The 16460-nt window shown below is 35.4% G+C and overlaps 1 protein-coding gene and 1 long non-coding RNA gene across 3 annotated transcripts in view; one reads left to right on the forward strand and one right to left on the reverse strand.

The window, feature by feature from the left end:
* Positions 1 to 16460, forward strand: part of LOC127417294 (uncharacterized) — a 511839-nt gene that overhangs the window by 20485 nt on the left and 474894 nt on the right. The window lies entirely within an intron of this gene.
* LOC127417277 (nuclear pore complex protein Nup205-like) overlaps positions 16026 to 16460 on the reverse strand; it is a 45628-nt gene continuing 45193 nt past the window's right edge. For both annotated transcript variants that reach the window (XM_051657177.1, XM_051657176.1), the window contains exon 41: positions 16026 to 16383. In XM_051657177.1, the coding sequence (XP_051513137.1) occupies positions 16231 to 16383 (153 nt within the window). In that variant the 3' untranslated portion in view covers positions 16026 to 16230. The remainder of the gene's footprint in view (positions 16384 to 16460) is intronic.

Consider the following 16460-nt stretch of genomic DNA (forward strand, 5'->3'; position numbering starts at 1 on the left):
TACAATCGAATTATCTAGGTCTTTTATTCGGACTTCACAAAAATCAGACTGGTGTGGGCTAAAGTGTATACATGACATTATAAATAATTAAATGAACATTATGTGTTTTATTGCAACTGACAGTGTTGCATGCTTTGTAAATGTAATCATTAATGTATATTAAAGTGAAGTGTATTAAGTATAAATTAATACTCTTTTCATTGAACATTAGTAAACACGAAATCAAACAGCAGCTTGCTATTTGTCAGTTGCTGAGTAAAACAAAAGGTTATTTTTTTCCACATATCTCATTGACAATTATTTTTGTACTGTATGTGGTCAGATCAAGAACTGAATCGCACTGCTTTAAATGTATGTAGCTCTACCTGGCCTAACGCAAATATCACAGGCTCTGGATCAGACTGCTAAAATCAAAGTTTAGACGTATAATCAGTAAATTACTCCCTTGTTATTGCTAGTTGATTAATACTGTAATCAAAAATTGAATCATGTAATCCCCCCAAAAAGTCACTGTAATCTGACAAAACACATTTTAAAATGTAATGTAATCCAATTGCAAGTACTTGATTTTTGTAATCTGATTAAGGAACGACTGGTAGATCATAGCACTACATTTACATTTATGCATTTAGCAGATGCTTTTATCCAAAGTGACTAACAGTGCATTAGAACAGTTACATTATATAAGTTTGTGTGTTTCCTGGGAATCGAACCCATTATATTGGTGTTGCTAGCACCATGCTCTACCAGTTGATCTACAGGAATGCTACAGGAGCACTAGCAATGTCAAAGTCATAAGTTTTATTCCCAGGGAACACACATACTAATAAAATGTATACCATGAATGAACTGCAAGTCACTTTAGATAAAAACATCTGCCAAATGAATAAATGTAATTTTACAGATGAGTCTTTAATAAATAAATACAATCAAATGAGGTTTTATAAAAAATAAAAAGTGTAATCATATTACTGAGTGCACAGCAAATTAAATCGCAAGAGAGATGATGACTTTTATCTTTGTAACCACATCAATGCAACCCTCTGCTGAGCCCAACCAAACCCACCAGGACCTGTCAGAACCAATCACACACACTCTGGTAGACACACCATGTGGATCATGCATAACACACACACACACACACACACACACACACACACACACACACACACACACACACACACACGCACACAGCTTTAGTAGAGCATGTATTTGCATTAGTTTACAACGATCAACAGTCCTGATTTTTACTTAATGATTTTTAAATCAATGACATTCTTTGATTAGGATTTTTGTTTAATGAAAATCAATTGCATATTTGAAGAGAAAATGAAAGTTAATTTTCTAAAAACGGCATAATAAATTTTTACAGATTTTTACAATTATTTAAAATTAGATTGAATTATAAATTCATTTCCATGTGTATTACAGTAAAATACTTTTAAAAACATCAGTGCTTTACAATATACACTAATAAAGGGTTTCAGAAGTGTTTACTGTACATTAACAGAACAGGTGTGTTATTTTCTTCACTTTATACATTAGATTCGTAAAGATCGGTTTTGGAACTCACAGTCTCATAAAGGCAATTAAGAGTGTTGTGGATCTTCTCTGCTTTTCTTATAAATGCGCCGTGACTGATTGGTGTGTGTGTGTGTGTGTGTGTGTGTGTGTACGTGCATGTTGCCCTGTGGTCACGCCTCCATCTCAGCTCTACTTAAAAACACTAGACTGTGACTTGTGACCTCTGTCTGCTTGTACACTCACCGCCAGGAAACTCGACACACAGTTAAACAGTGAGTTTCAAACACTCACTTCAATTCAGCTGAAAACAGAGAGAAAGAGAAAGTCACACAAGTTCAGGAGAAAGAAGAAAAGATGATGGAGGGCTAAAACAGATTTTCAAGTCACACAGCAGCCGCTCAGAAATGGAGCCTCTATTCAAGCGTTTGACACTGTTTACTGGCTGAAGATCACAGTTATTCTTTTCACAAACTTCCATTCAGCTCGGAGAACTATAACAGCTCTTATTGATCCATATCATCTAGTAGAAGGTCAGAGGTCAGAGGTCATTTGGACTGCACTGTCTCCATGCCGTGTTTTAGGCAGTCATGCACTTGGATTGCTATGGAAACTGTGTTATTGGCACGAGCTTTTAGAGTAAAAACCCTAGACTTTTTTTTTTTTAAGTGGTTCCCAAGTGGTAACAAAAGGATTGACCAGAGATGTCTAGCGGACACAATGAGCTTCAAACCCTTTGAAAATGCCCACCACACTGCAGTCTCCTAAAGAGGATTAAGCTTTAAATCATTCTGTCTACTATGAGCAACAGCAACATGATATGCTGTATTGTAATCATTTAAAAGTTTTAATAACTGGTCATTATGCAGGTCATTATCGTTAGATTTTAGCTAGTAGTAGTTTAAAGTGCCCTCAGTCATTTTTTGTTTATGTCGTCTTGGACTTAAACTGACATCTGTGGTCATGGATACAGCATCATTCAAATGCAATAGTTTCAACAGTTACCGATGCCATTGTAGAAATTCACTTTTCACGGTCTGCCAATATAAATTTAATCCAAAAGTAAAAGTGTCCAAGAACAGGGCAGTTACTAAGATTAAGCAAGTAGTATTCAGCTGGTCATGTGATCATAACATGGCAGCCCCCATGTGGCCTCTCCATGTAGAATAAAACAGCTTTTATTGTTTTTCATTTGTATTTTCTCCCCTTTTTCTCCCCAATTTGGAATGCCCAATTCCCAATGTGGTGGCGAAGTGACTCGCCTCAAACCGGTTGGCGGAGGATGAATCTCAGTTGCCTCCACGTCTGAGACCGTCAATCCTCGCATCTTATCACGTGGCTTGTTGAGCGTGTTACCGCGGAGGCATAGCGCGTGTGGAGGCTTCACGCTATTCTCCGCGGCATCCACGCACAACTCACCATGCACCCTACTGAGAGCAAGAACCACATTATAACGACCACGAGGAGGTTACCCCATGTGACTCTACCCTCCCTAGCAACCGGGGCAATTTGGTTGCTTAGGAGACCTGGATAGAATAAAACAGTTTTATAAGGTTTCTGATATGACTAGAGTCTTCATCTCATGTGAGTGCTCATGATTATATACATACACTACCGTTCAGAAGTTTGGGGTCACTTGACTGAAAAGTTTCTCATGATCTTAAAAATATTTTGATCTGAAGGCGTAGGCTTAAATGTTGAAATTAGTTTTGTAGACAAAAATATAATTGTGCCACCATATTAATTTATTTCATTATAAAACTATAATTTTATTAAAAAAAAAAAGTTATTGAAATAATGTAATAAATGTTCATAATGCAATAATTTTCTCAAAATGTAAAAATTATTACATTATGTAAGATCGCATAATGTAATAAAGTTTTTTTGCTAAATGTAATAGGTTATTACAATATGAGAAATGTATTACAAATGTATTACATTAAAACACAACTGAATTAAAAATGTAATCATTTTGACATTTTGCAATAAAATTCAAAACAAAACATTTTGCAAGGCATAAAAGTGTCTGCTCTTTAATACAAGTTATAACACAAAATAAAATATGAACGAACATCAGAGGGCATGTTGAAAGACACAGTACAACTTACATTAATGTATCGTCTCTCGTGCAATCGCCCAATCTGTGTTTCAACCGTGGGAATATGTCATTAAAACAGCTTATGAACAACCGGTCACCTAACGTTACATTTACCTCAGGAGAGTTAGGCCTATAATGTCCTATGCTCATTAGTTAGCTAGAAAAATTAACTCTATATAGGAGCATGTCACTAAAATTACAAATACATTATTAATATATGCAGAGTAATATGCATAATATTTTTACTTACCAGTGATTGATCTCTATAAATTCTGTCATAAGAATAAATCTCCTAATTAGGTAAAATGTCAAGAAATAGTTTGGAGTCCTTTTCCTCAAAAACAAGTTTTGATGACAGTCACTATTTAAATCGATCTAGACAATGATTAGAAATGTAATAATTATATAATCAGAAAGCTGAGACTTTCTTTTTCATTCATAAAGCTCAAAATGTGTTTCTGGGTCAAAGCAACTCAAAATGATGGAGCAGGTCACAATCAAAAAATTATTCACAATGTAGCCTAATAAGCATACATTTCTCTTGGTGTAATAACATATTAAATGTTGCAAAATAAATATTCAGTATATTTATATGTTATTATTACGTTTTGTGCTCAATGTTTTTATGTTGAGAGAAAATTATGTTTCACTTATACATTGTGTGCTATTATTACATTATGAGTTGCTACAGTGAGTTCAGTGTAATACATTTCCCACAACATTACATTATGCGCTCAGTTTTATTAAGTTTTGAGAAATTATTACACTATGAACATTTATTACATTTAACTTATTACATTATGTACAGTTGTTACATTTAGCTTTATAACATTGAGTTGCTACACACGTACAATAGAAGTGAATGTACATCAAATTCTTATCAATTGTTTTAAGTTATTAAATGCTTCATTTCTTTTTTAAATCAGATGTCACATTTGAAGAATGACTAGATTTAAAAATAATAAATGTCTTCTGTGTGAATGAGTTGTTAATGTTCATCAACCTCTAAACACTAAAAGCAGCTGAACTCTGATTAACCATGTGACATGAGGAATCACAGGTTACTCCACTTAATAAAAAAAAATACAGTTGACCAGAAGTTAAGAGCAAAGATCTAACAAAGAAAATTACAGTGAATCAAGATGTTTGATTTTATGAACAAATAAACATTTTTATCATGGAAACGTGCTAGTTCATATCACTATTAGTTCATGACACTATTAGCTACTGCTTGTTACACATTTGAAAATTTCTCATTATTATTAAAATTCCTTATTTTATAATATTTAAATTATTATTTATTTAGTATTAGTAGTAATTAAATTAAATTATTATTAAATGTTTAAAAAAAAATTACATTTATTAAAATGATATTCAATTAATTAAAAACCATACAGTAAAAGCTGGGATATTGAAGCATTATACAATAAAGACCCCATGAAATAGACAAACAAAACCTTTTCTATTGAAACTGGAATTTTGGGCTTGTCCTTGTTTTGAAAATTGCATTTAGTTGTCACTGCCTGACAGAACAGTGGCTATGCACAGAATGGAATACTAGTTACTAAATACTGTGCAGTATTTAAAGTCTACTGTTTTTTAAGAAAATATGCAAATTAGGCACTTTGCACCACGGAACATTTTAAACCGTAGTATGCCACACTGATGTCACATGACTTCATTACAATGCATGCACTCAGTGAGTGGCGTTCACTTTTAGGTTATTTTAGTTTTTAAATCAAATTCTGTGTAAAAGAAATAAAAAATTTCGTAACTTTTGTCTCATCAAATAATGAGTCAGGAAAGATGTTAAAAATCGCAGTTGATATTACTTCCATTTTCTTGTATGGTGAATGAACCAGAAGATCAAGTGGAGTGCATTGTATTGTAAGCAGGGTTTGAAATGAACTTTTTGTCTCACCAGCCACTGTGGCCAGCAGTTTTCCAAGATCACTAGCCACTCAGCATTTTCACTAGCCAAAATCCCCCACCTCACAAAAAGGGATAAAGGAGACTGGAGACTGTAACTGTGTGCATTTGTTTGCACATTTCATTTAAACAAGAATGATATGAATTCAGCAGGACACAGGCCTTATGGTTTAAGTAACCTATAAAATATCCAAAGGCAAACGCCAGTTAGAACAGGAGTAGTATAGAACAGGATGAAAATTTGTCAATAATTTTTCCATAATTCATGGAAGTTTCAACCCCTTCAAATTGTAATTGTCTATGAAAGTTTACCATTATTCTACCATTGTTTAACAGTGGCATAATGACAAGGCTAGTGCCCGACTGACATATCGGTTGGCCGATATTAGCCTTTCTTTAGATTTAGATATTTAGATATCGGAATCGGCGTACATGTTTACCGATATGAAAACTTTTTTTCAAAACATATAATGCAGAAAACAATGCTTTAGAATTGGTGTCATAGCGTAGCTTGTCCAGCAGAGCACGCTCCGACTCCATTGTTTACAGAGCTGACTCCGAGCTGACGGTGGCTCTGCAGACAGTGCGGAGTTAAACTGTGTGTCTTCACGGTAAGTTGCTAACTAGTTTGTGAAATACATACTGAAAACTTAAACAATGACCCCATCATTTTCCCTTTTCAATATTACTAATATAACGTTAACCCTGTCCCTGACAACCATGTCACTCATGTCTGTTTGCTGTTAGTCAGCTATAGTTTGTCAGTGCAGTCAGTAATGTAGCCGATTGAAAGGTAAACATCAGAGCATCTTTTTGCAGCTCAACAGACAATGGTGTGGTGGTGGATTGTGTCTGATGAGTGTTGATTTCACACTATGTTGTTACCTAGTTGGTGAGACACAATGTTGGAAAGTAAAATAAACAATGTCCATCTTTTACTCTCCGTGACAACGAGCTTATAGCTAACTAGCTAATCACGTAGCTACTTTCATTGTTGTCAGCTGAGTGGAAACTAATGAGTAAACATTTATTCACCAAACTGTTTTGTTTAGGATTCACAGTTTGGTACCTCCTTCAACCGAACAATTCCAGTTGTTGAATTTATAAAATGTAATATTTAAAAGTCTTGTTTTCCACCATTGAAAGTTTCCCCTGAACTTGTATAGCAGAATAGAGTGGAACACCGCTGCTGCTGTTTATCTTGACTCGGCAGTATTAATGTAGTCTGCATTTGACTGATACTAAACAGTAATACTGATGTTTATTTAGCTATTTATTTTATTTGTATTTATTCTTTATTTAAACGGTCAGCAATTGACTGATACTAAACAGTAATACTGATGTTTATTTAGCTATTTATTTTATTTGTATTTATTCTTTATTTAAACGGTCAGCAATTGACTGATACTAAACAGAACTGATGTTTATTTAGCTATTTATTTTATTTGTATTTATTCTTTATTTAAACGGTCAGCATTTGACTGATACTAAACAGTACTGAGCTATTTATTTTATTTTTATGGTCAGCATTTGACTGATACTAAACAGTACTGAACTATTTATTTTATTTTTATTTATTCTTTATTTTAGTGGTCAACATTTGACTGATACTAAACAGTACTGATGTTTAACTATTTATGTTATTTTTATTTATTCTTTATTTAAACGGTCAGCAATTGACTGATACTAAACAGTACTGATGTTTATTTATCTATTTATTTTATTTGTATTTATTCTTTATTTAAACGGTCAGCATTTGACTGATACTAAACAGTATTGAGCTATTTATTTTATTTTTATTTATTCTTTATTTTAATGGTCAGCATTTGACTGATACTAAACAGTACTGATGTTTAACTATTTATTTTATTTTTATTTATTCTTTATTTAAACGGTCAGCATTTGACTGATACTAAACAGTACTGATGTTTATTTAACTATTTATTTTATTTTTATTTATTCTTTATTTTAATGGTCAGCATTTGACTGATACTAAACAGTACTGATGTTTATTTAACTATTTATTTTATTTTTATTTATTCTTTATTTTAATGGTCAGCATTTGACTGATACTAAACAATACTGATGTTTATTTAACTATTTATTTTATTTTTATTTATTCTTTATTTTAATGGTCAGCATTTGACTGATACTAAACAGTACTGATGTTTATTTAGCTATTTATTTTATTTTTATTTATTCTTTATTTAAATGGTCAGCAATTGACTTATACTAAACATACAGTACTGATGTTTATTAAGCTATTTATTGTATTTTTATTTATTCTTTATTTTCTCAGTGTTCATTTCTAGAATTTGTTGACAATGTATAACAATAAAATCAAATATTCTTTGATAAAAATATTTGTTTAAGAAAACAGCCTTCTGAGTACCTTTGCACAGTCATATCAGAGCAAAATCGGTGAAAAATCCACATAGAAAAAGTCTGTTTTCATTCCAGCTCAAAAATTAACTATATCGGCCACCATATCGGTAATCGGTGAATTTTCCCCCTCTAAAATCGGTATAGGTCTCAAAATCCCATATCGGTGGGCTCTAGACAAGGCCATTAGGTAAGACTATGGGTGGCTTCACATTACTGTGGTTAGGCTAATGTTGATATTCTTTTCTAAAAAAATCAACTGTAGTATTTATGACTAAGCTAATACCTTAAACACATTTAGAAGCATTTAACTACAACTTTCACAGTTGTAGCCTGATAAAAATAAAGTCTAATAGATTCACCCTAATAGATTTAAAATTAATCTATACAAGTTACCAGTTAGTGTTACTGCATTAAAAATGTATATATTTTAATAAGGATGATGATGTGTTTTTTAAAAACTGATGATGTATTTGTCTCCTCTTTACCACGTCAGTGCTGTTTATAATGTATGCGCTGTCTAGGAGTTTGAGAGGTTTGACTTCCTCCATATAGTGCTTTATACTAGAATGTTCTCTGTAGAATTCAAATGGGTCACATAAGTTTTGTGTTTTCCACCGGCCGCCACAATATCGAGTGAAGCGCGACTGAATCACACAAGTTTTGGTCTGTGCTGTTTCAGAGCTCTGGCGCTCGCTACGGCAGTTCATGCTAAAGTACCAGCCTGCAAAGCACGTTTCATTCGGCCGAAGCCCCACACAGATGCGCGTGTAAGTTATGAGAGGAATGAATACCATTAAATTTCCTTCAAGTCGCCTGACATTCACAGAATTTTCAATGCAGGAAAAACCCTGACAAAAAGGTCACCCACCAAAGTGGCTAGTAAAGTTATGTAACAAGGTAAAAATAGGCGAGGATGAGGCGGGAACTGGATGAACCATCAAAATAATGTTTAATGAAAACTTAAAAAGACACAAACAAATACACAGACGGCAGCTGCGTGTGGCTCTCTTTCTCTCGAACAGCCACATCCGGCTCGGCTTTATCCCTCTCCTCGGCTGATTAGCCCGATTGTGGGCCGGCCATGCGCACTCACGGCCCGGCACCGCCCCCCCTCCCCGATATTTACCCGCATTTGGCGGGTTGGCTGGTGTTAATTTCAAACCCTGATTGTAAGATACAGTATGTCAGTGTGCTCTGTTCTATACTGAACATTATGTTCCAGGTTCAAGTATTTTATGTATACAGAAAATGTGCATACTGTGAACAGAATACATACAGTACTGCATACTACAACAGATATATTAAGAGTAGAATGGTAGTATTCTATTCCAAACATAGCCCATAAGTTGTTACTTGCTGAGGTGATATTTATAATTTAGGGGGAGGGACATTTTCATTCTACAGTGGATTTTATTGAACAAAAATTTGTATGCCCCATTGGAGGAGATTTTATAATTTTTGGTGCATTTTCTGAAAGAAAGACATCATATAGATGAGCATACATTTTGGTAAAATGGGATCTTTGCTGTAATATTGGTCTCATTAGTCAAACATTTTTTTTTATGAAGCAAGATGTCTAAGACATGCTCTCTCTTTTACACACACACACACACGCGCCGTTGGTGCGGCTATCCTTACGAGGACTCTCTATAGATAAAATGATTTTTATACTGTACGAACTATAGATTCTATCCCCTAACCCTAACTCTACCCCTAAACCTAACCCTCACAAAAAACATTCAGCATTTTTACATTTTCAATAAAACATAATTTAGTATGTTTAAGCGATTTGAATTATGGGGACACTAGAAATGTCCTCATAAACCACATTTATAGCACAATACCCTTGTAATTACCAGTTTGTAACCTAAAAAATGTCCTCGTAAACCACTTAAACCTGCCCACACACACACACACACACACACAGCTGTGTGGTAGAAGCAAAAGACAACTGAGAATATGGTGTTATTTTCTCTTGCAGTGTCTTACTCAAGGACGGTGGTAAAACTTCTCAAGGTCAGAGAAAGAAAGAGTGTGTGTCCCAAACAGACTAATCAGACCACCGTCCCCTCAGAGAGGACAACACACACACGCACACACACACTCTAGAGACGTTGCTGGTCTTTTTGCCCACACTGCATCTACTGCAAATTAATACCAATCGGGTGAGAGTTCTGCTTAATGGAGGGAGCCAAGAGTGTGAGACCACCTGGAGTGTGTGTGTGTGTGTGTGTGTGCAAGTGAGTGTTTGTATATGTGTGTGTTTGTTTGTATACATGTGTGTATGTGTCAGTCACTACATCTGGTCTCTCACACAGAGTCCGTCAGTCTTGGGTTCATGTCAGACGCTGCTGATCTTGTGATCATAATTTATTCATGCTGCGTGCGGCAGAGCGGTCGCTGCTGCTCACCGCTGAAACCCGCAGCTCAATATTCAACATCTTTACTCAAATTGTGCCTGATCTGCCCGTTTAATAATGCATCGTGTGGTTTTTTGTTATGTTAAAAAGCTGCTTTTTGCTCTGTTTGCAGGACTGTAATACCGTGTGACAATCCCTCCCTAAAGTCCCGTCCGCCTGAGACATGAACGCCGTTCCAGTGATTGACAAAGACAAAAAGAGCTGTGATCCCATTCATGTTTTTGAATTGTCAACCACAGCGCTAGGAGACAATGATGACAGCTGAGACTGTAACATTGAAAGGTAAGGACTTCCACGAGACGATCGTGATCGCAATCCAGGAACATTACCGGGGCGAGACATTCTTGTGCTGAAACTTTTAATTATTCATTAGGACACTGTGTTCCATCTCTATCACGAAAATGCATTTCTATACATGTTTTCTTTCTACCTTCCGCTTTAATAAACTGTTTTTCCCAATTCAGAAGTGCAAATATCATACAGCTGTGAAACAACTGCATGTTTGAAATGATCCTAAACTCATTCTGCCATTTGAGATGAAGAGTTCATTATGATTTACACTTCATAAGAATCCAGATAAACTTATTTCATGTTCATGTTCTTATAAGACTTGCTTTTCCCAAAACCACTTACAAAACAAATGATGATTTTGCAGGATCATTTCTATAGTTTAGATCATGTCAAGGCCCAACATGGATGCTGTTCTAAACGTCATATCTGAGGCTCCATCAGTTAGGAATAGCAATCAATTGCCTCACATTTAATACCATTAAAAACAAGACTGCAACTTAGTTGATAACCATACTGGGGGTATTATGTCTGCCAATTTGTAAAAGGGATTGGTGTTGGCAGAACTTATATTTTAACTTTATACAAGGAAGGTTCTGACGGAACCTTGTATGATATGATGTTGATGATGGTGATGTGAAGCAGATGAGGAATATGATGCTACAGTATGGATGAAGATGATGGTGATGAAGATGAGGAATATGATGCTACAGTATGTATGATGATGATGATGATGAAAAGGAGGAGAAGGATTATGATGATGATGTGGAATGATGCTACAGTATGGATGAAGATGATGATGATGATGAGGAATATGATGATACAGTATGGATGAAGATGATGATGATGATGATGATTATGAGGAATATGATGCTACAGTATGGATGAAGATGATGATGTGATGATGCTACAGTATGGATGAAGATGATGATGATGGTGATGATGAGGAATATGATGCTACAGTATGGATAAAGATGATGGTGATGAAGATGAGGAATATGATGATGCTAAAGTAAGGATGATGATGAGGAGGAGGAGGAGGAATATGATGATGTTAGTGATGAAGATGAGGAATATGATGCTACAGTATGGATGAAGATGATGATGGTGATGAAGATGAGGAATATGATGATGCTAAAGGATGATGATGAGGAGGAGGAGGAGGAATATGATGATGTTAGTGATGAAGTTGAGGAATATGATAATGGTGGTGAGGACGAGGAATATTAAAAAGATGATGGTCCTACAGGAAGAATAAAGATGAGGAAGATGGTGATGAAGATGAGGAATATGATGATGATACAGTATGGATGACGATGATGAGAAGGATTATTATGATGATGATGGTGAAGAAGATGAGGAATATGATGATGTTAAAGTATGGATGATGATGGAGGAGGACGACGACAAGGAATGATGATGATGTGATGAAGAATATGATGATAATGATGGTACTACAGTAAGAATAAAGATGAAGATGGTGATAAAGAATATTACAAAGATGGTGATGAAGATGAGGAATATGATGATACTACAGTATGGATGAAGATGATGATGATGTTGCTACAGTGAGGATGAAGATGACGTTGAAGATGATGATGAAGGCAATAATACTGAAGATGATGAAGAATATGTTGAAGAAAATGATGGTGATGAAGAATATGATGGAGTTACAGAGAGGATGAAGATTATGAAGATGGTAAGAAATTTGATGATGATGATGGTGGTGGTGCTACAGCAAGGATGAAGACAATGACAATAATGATGATGAAGATGATAATGATAAAGGTGATAAAAATGATGATGGTGCTACAATGAGGATGAAGATAATGGAGATGGTGAGGATGATGAAGTTTATGATGATGGTGCTAGTGAGGGTGATGATAATGACAATGAAGATGAGGGAGAGGTTGTATTCATACGAACACTAGTGCAGTATGGGACCCCAGTGCAGGGTAATCATCACCTGTCATGTGCCAAGTGAGGTGTTAAGTGCACAAATTGTGGAGGCGGGGTGGCCGTTTCCGCAGGGCTGGTGTTTCAGGGTTTGTGTGGCAGCGCGGCAGTAGCTGACAGCATCACGGCAACTGTTATTTACCGCCTGTCTGCCTCATTTGCCACAATGCAGCCTGGCTCCGCCGCATGTGCTTAGGGCGCTCGAATCACTCCGTGTCACGGCTGCAGGGCTGCTGTGGCAAAACAATGTGAAATTAAAACAGACAAACATTTAGATCATTTATTCAGGGAGTGTGATGTCACCCGGTGGCCACACACTGATGTGATGCTGCGCTCGCCTGCAGTGTGTCTTTGATACTTGCGCTTTCAGCCACATAAAACTACACATGAAGCCACAAACATAAATACGCAGAGTGCCGCAGTCGTCACATCAACGCTGGAAATGTGTCGAATCAAATTAAAATAAAAGAAAATAAGGAATTATAGCTCTGTTCTTGGCAGGCACTGCTAAAGCAGCTTACAAAGAAAGTGCACATACTGTATTTGTCAGAGCAGGTCAAATATTGACACTAAAGATCAGTGAGAACAATGTGCCACTACAGCTGAAGATCAAGAAACAATTCAAACACTGAGATGAAAGAACAGAGTCCGAAAGAATAAATAATTGTGAGAATAATTATAGATAAAAATATTAAAAGATATTTATTTTGTGTTATGGCAATGTGGATCGCAAAGTGTGGAATTTGGATCTTCATCACCACCTTCTGGAGAACTGTAATAAACGTTACACTAGGATAATCAATCCAATCCAATAGGCCTACAAACTGTGGTTGATGTTAATAAAGATATGCATATGCTGTCCAGTTTACTCAATTGAAGCGTGAGAGAGGTGTGTATGTTTTGACATTGTAAGAGTTTATGTTTGCTGTAGTTAAAGTATAGATGCACTTCACCAACCCTAATCCTACCTAACACGTGTCAGGAATACAGTAACAATGCTTACGATACTCATTTAGCCTGGCTCCCAGAGAAGAGTGTTGTAATTAATTAACTAACTAACTATATTATGATCAAATTAATAGTTGCATTGTGTTTATGTTTTAGGCCACTATTGTACCACAAGTATTTACTGACACATATGCATTCTTAGCCATCATAACCAAAAGTATATATCTGTTTAAAGGAAAAGTATATTTTGTAATATTTATCTATTTCTCACCCACACCTATCATATCACTTCTGAAGACATGGATTTAACCACTGGAGTCGTATGGGTTACTTTTATCTGCCTTTATGTCCTTTTTGTGGCTTCAAAGTTCTGGCCAACATTCACTCGTTGTATGGAGCTACGGAGCTGAAATATTCTTCATTTGTGATCAGCAGAAGAGAGAAAAATCACACATCTGGGATGGCATGAGGGTGAGTAAATGATGAGAGAATTTTCATTTTTAGGTGAACTAACCCTTTAAAAATCTTGAATATGACGGTTTAACATTTCTAGGTAAACACAATGTGAACCTGAAATCACCATTTTAAAGGTTACTCGCCTTTAAACACGTCTTTACAATTGAGAGCGTTGTGTGTATATATCTTTCGTTTTTAAAATTTTTTTTCCTATGTCCATATTTTCTAAATGAGATGTGCTTAAGAAATTGTTTAATTAAACACGGCTGTGATTCGGCACGGCCTCGGGTTGCGATATTGCTGTTACACAACAGTTCAACAAACTGCCCCAAAGTAAATTACATTAAATAACTTACGTTTCAGACAAAAGTTGGCCAGTTAGTTCGTGCGTTTTGCCCAGCGAAAGTTGTTCCAAAGAAGCCATCAAGCACAACTCTCTGCGCTGTTCTCACTGGTGTGTTGTTCCGTGGAACGAAAAGGCGTTGTTGAACGAATCTTTTAAATGAATGAATCGTTCTCATTCACTTCCGTTTTTTTGGCCGTTAACGAATCAGTTGAACCAATTACTCACTCATAGCATAAAAGACGCTAATGTCGCTACTTGCTGGTGTTAAGATTTTGAAATCTACAAAATGTTATCACTGAATGAATCAGTGAATGAAATAAAACTGTACGATGAATCAATATAACTATCACCTATCTTGGAACGCCACTAGGCCAATCAGATTCGAGGACCAGAACTGTTTGTTGTATAATATACACAGGGTTGGGGAGTAACGGATTACATGTAACAGGATTACGTATTTAAAATACAAAATATAAGTAACTGTATTCCACTACAGTTACAGTTTAAATCATTGGTAATTAGAAAACAGTTACATTCAAAAAGTATTTTGATTACTGAAGAGATTACTTTGCATTTTATTGTCATTTGTTTCATTTAATATTTAGTCCTTTCAGATGGAAAACATTTATGCATATAAATGATGCGATCCAAAGTGCGTTTGAACAGCGGTGAAACACTTTCTTATGATGTGTAACATTCATATGAGCAGACAGAGAAGTACGTTTGAAGTGAGTTTGGAGCAGAAGAAATAGAAATAAACCTTGTGTAAATTGTCATCTTTACGCTAAGCTAAAATGCTATTTCTAGCCATTTTACATGCACGTTAACAGAACCGATCATATTTTTTTATCAAGAAAGTTCACGCTGGATCATTATTTCTTTTTTCTAGTAAGACCTGTGATATTAGGGCAAAAATCGTATTCTTGATAAGTTTTGTATTGTTTTCCTGTAAAAATATCTAAAAATCCTTAAAACAAGATCAATTTGATTTATCTTGTTTTAGAAACAACACTGCATAAGATATTTAGGTTTTTCAGAGAATGTATTTTTAACATATGTATTTTGTCTTACTGTACTGGCAGAGTTTTTATAGTCAAAACAAGTGAAAAAATCTACCAGTGCTGAAGAAGTAATCCAAAGTATTTAGAATATGTTACTGACCTTGAGTAATCTAACGGAATACGTTACAAATTACATTTTACAGCATGTATTCTGTAATCTGTAGTGGAATACATTTCAAAAGTAACCCTCACAACCTTGAATATACAGTACATTGTTACTAATTTTCATAGGCGAACTAGATGGCAATTAGGTTGATTCAATTGTTGTAGATTCATCATTAATTGATATGTCCTCCTATATTTGCCACTTTAAAAGCATACATACTATGGAATCTGAATGTAACCTGCTGGTTTTCGTCCATAGAATCCCTTGAATTGTTACCTATGCCGGCTCTGTAGAGGTCAAGGGCTGAGTTTTGTGCGTTCCAACTGAAACTGTACTTTCCTGTCTTCTTTAAAGTGTACCATTTAAAATAAAATAAGATGTCTTTTCCTCACCATTGAAGTCATCAGAAACTTCACGTTTAAATGTTTTAAAAAAAAGTTTGTATTTTAGCAATAAGCCTTTCCTTTTTCACAAACCAAAAAGTCAGAAAATAGTCTACAATAAGTGGGTTGTCTGTTAGAAAACCATTTATTTACCACAAGAGAGAAAAAAAAAGCAGTGCACCAACACATTATAAGAGACGCTCTAAGCAAGAAAATTTCACGAGTGATTATTATAATCAAAACTGCAGACTTGCACATGTCATTTTAGGTTTAGATGTCTCTGCTCAGTCAGAAGATCCATATGTCACAATTTCTTTCAAAGAATGTGAGTGTTCAGCCCTTGGCGTGGTGCATTAGTCCCCGGATCCTGCGCGTCAGGGCTTGTATGAAGGTGTGACGGGAGCGGGCTTTGCCATACAGCCCTTCCACCTCCAACAACTTCCTCTGTAGCGGCTCGTTAAAGCTGTTTGCCACATCACTCTGCAACTACACACACAGGAATGTGTCAACAACAACACACACACACACAAAAAAATCTATTTTTTTATATATATTTTTTTCAT

The sequence above is a fragment of the Myxocyprinus asiaticus genome, chromosome 26 (assembly GCF_019703515.2).
Source record: "Myxocyprinus asiaticus isolate MX2 ecotype Aquarium Trade chromosome 26, UBuf_Myxa_2, whole genome shotgun sequence".
In the NCBI taxonomy this organism is placed as follows: Eukaryota; Metazoa; Chordata; class Actinopteri; order Cypriniformes; family Catostomidae; genus Myxocyprinus; species Myxocyprinus asiaticus.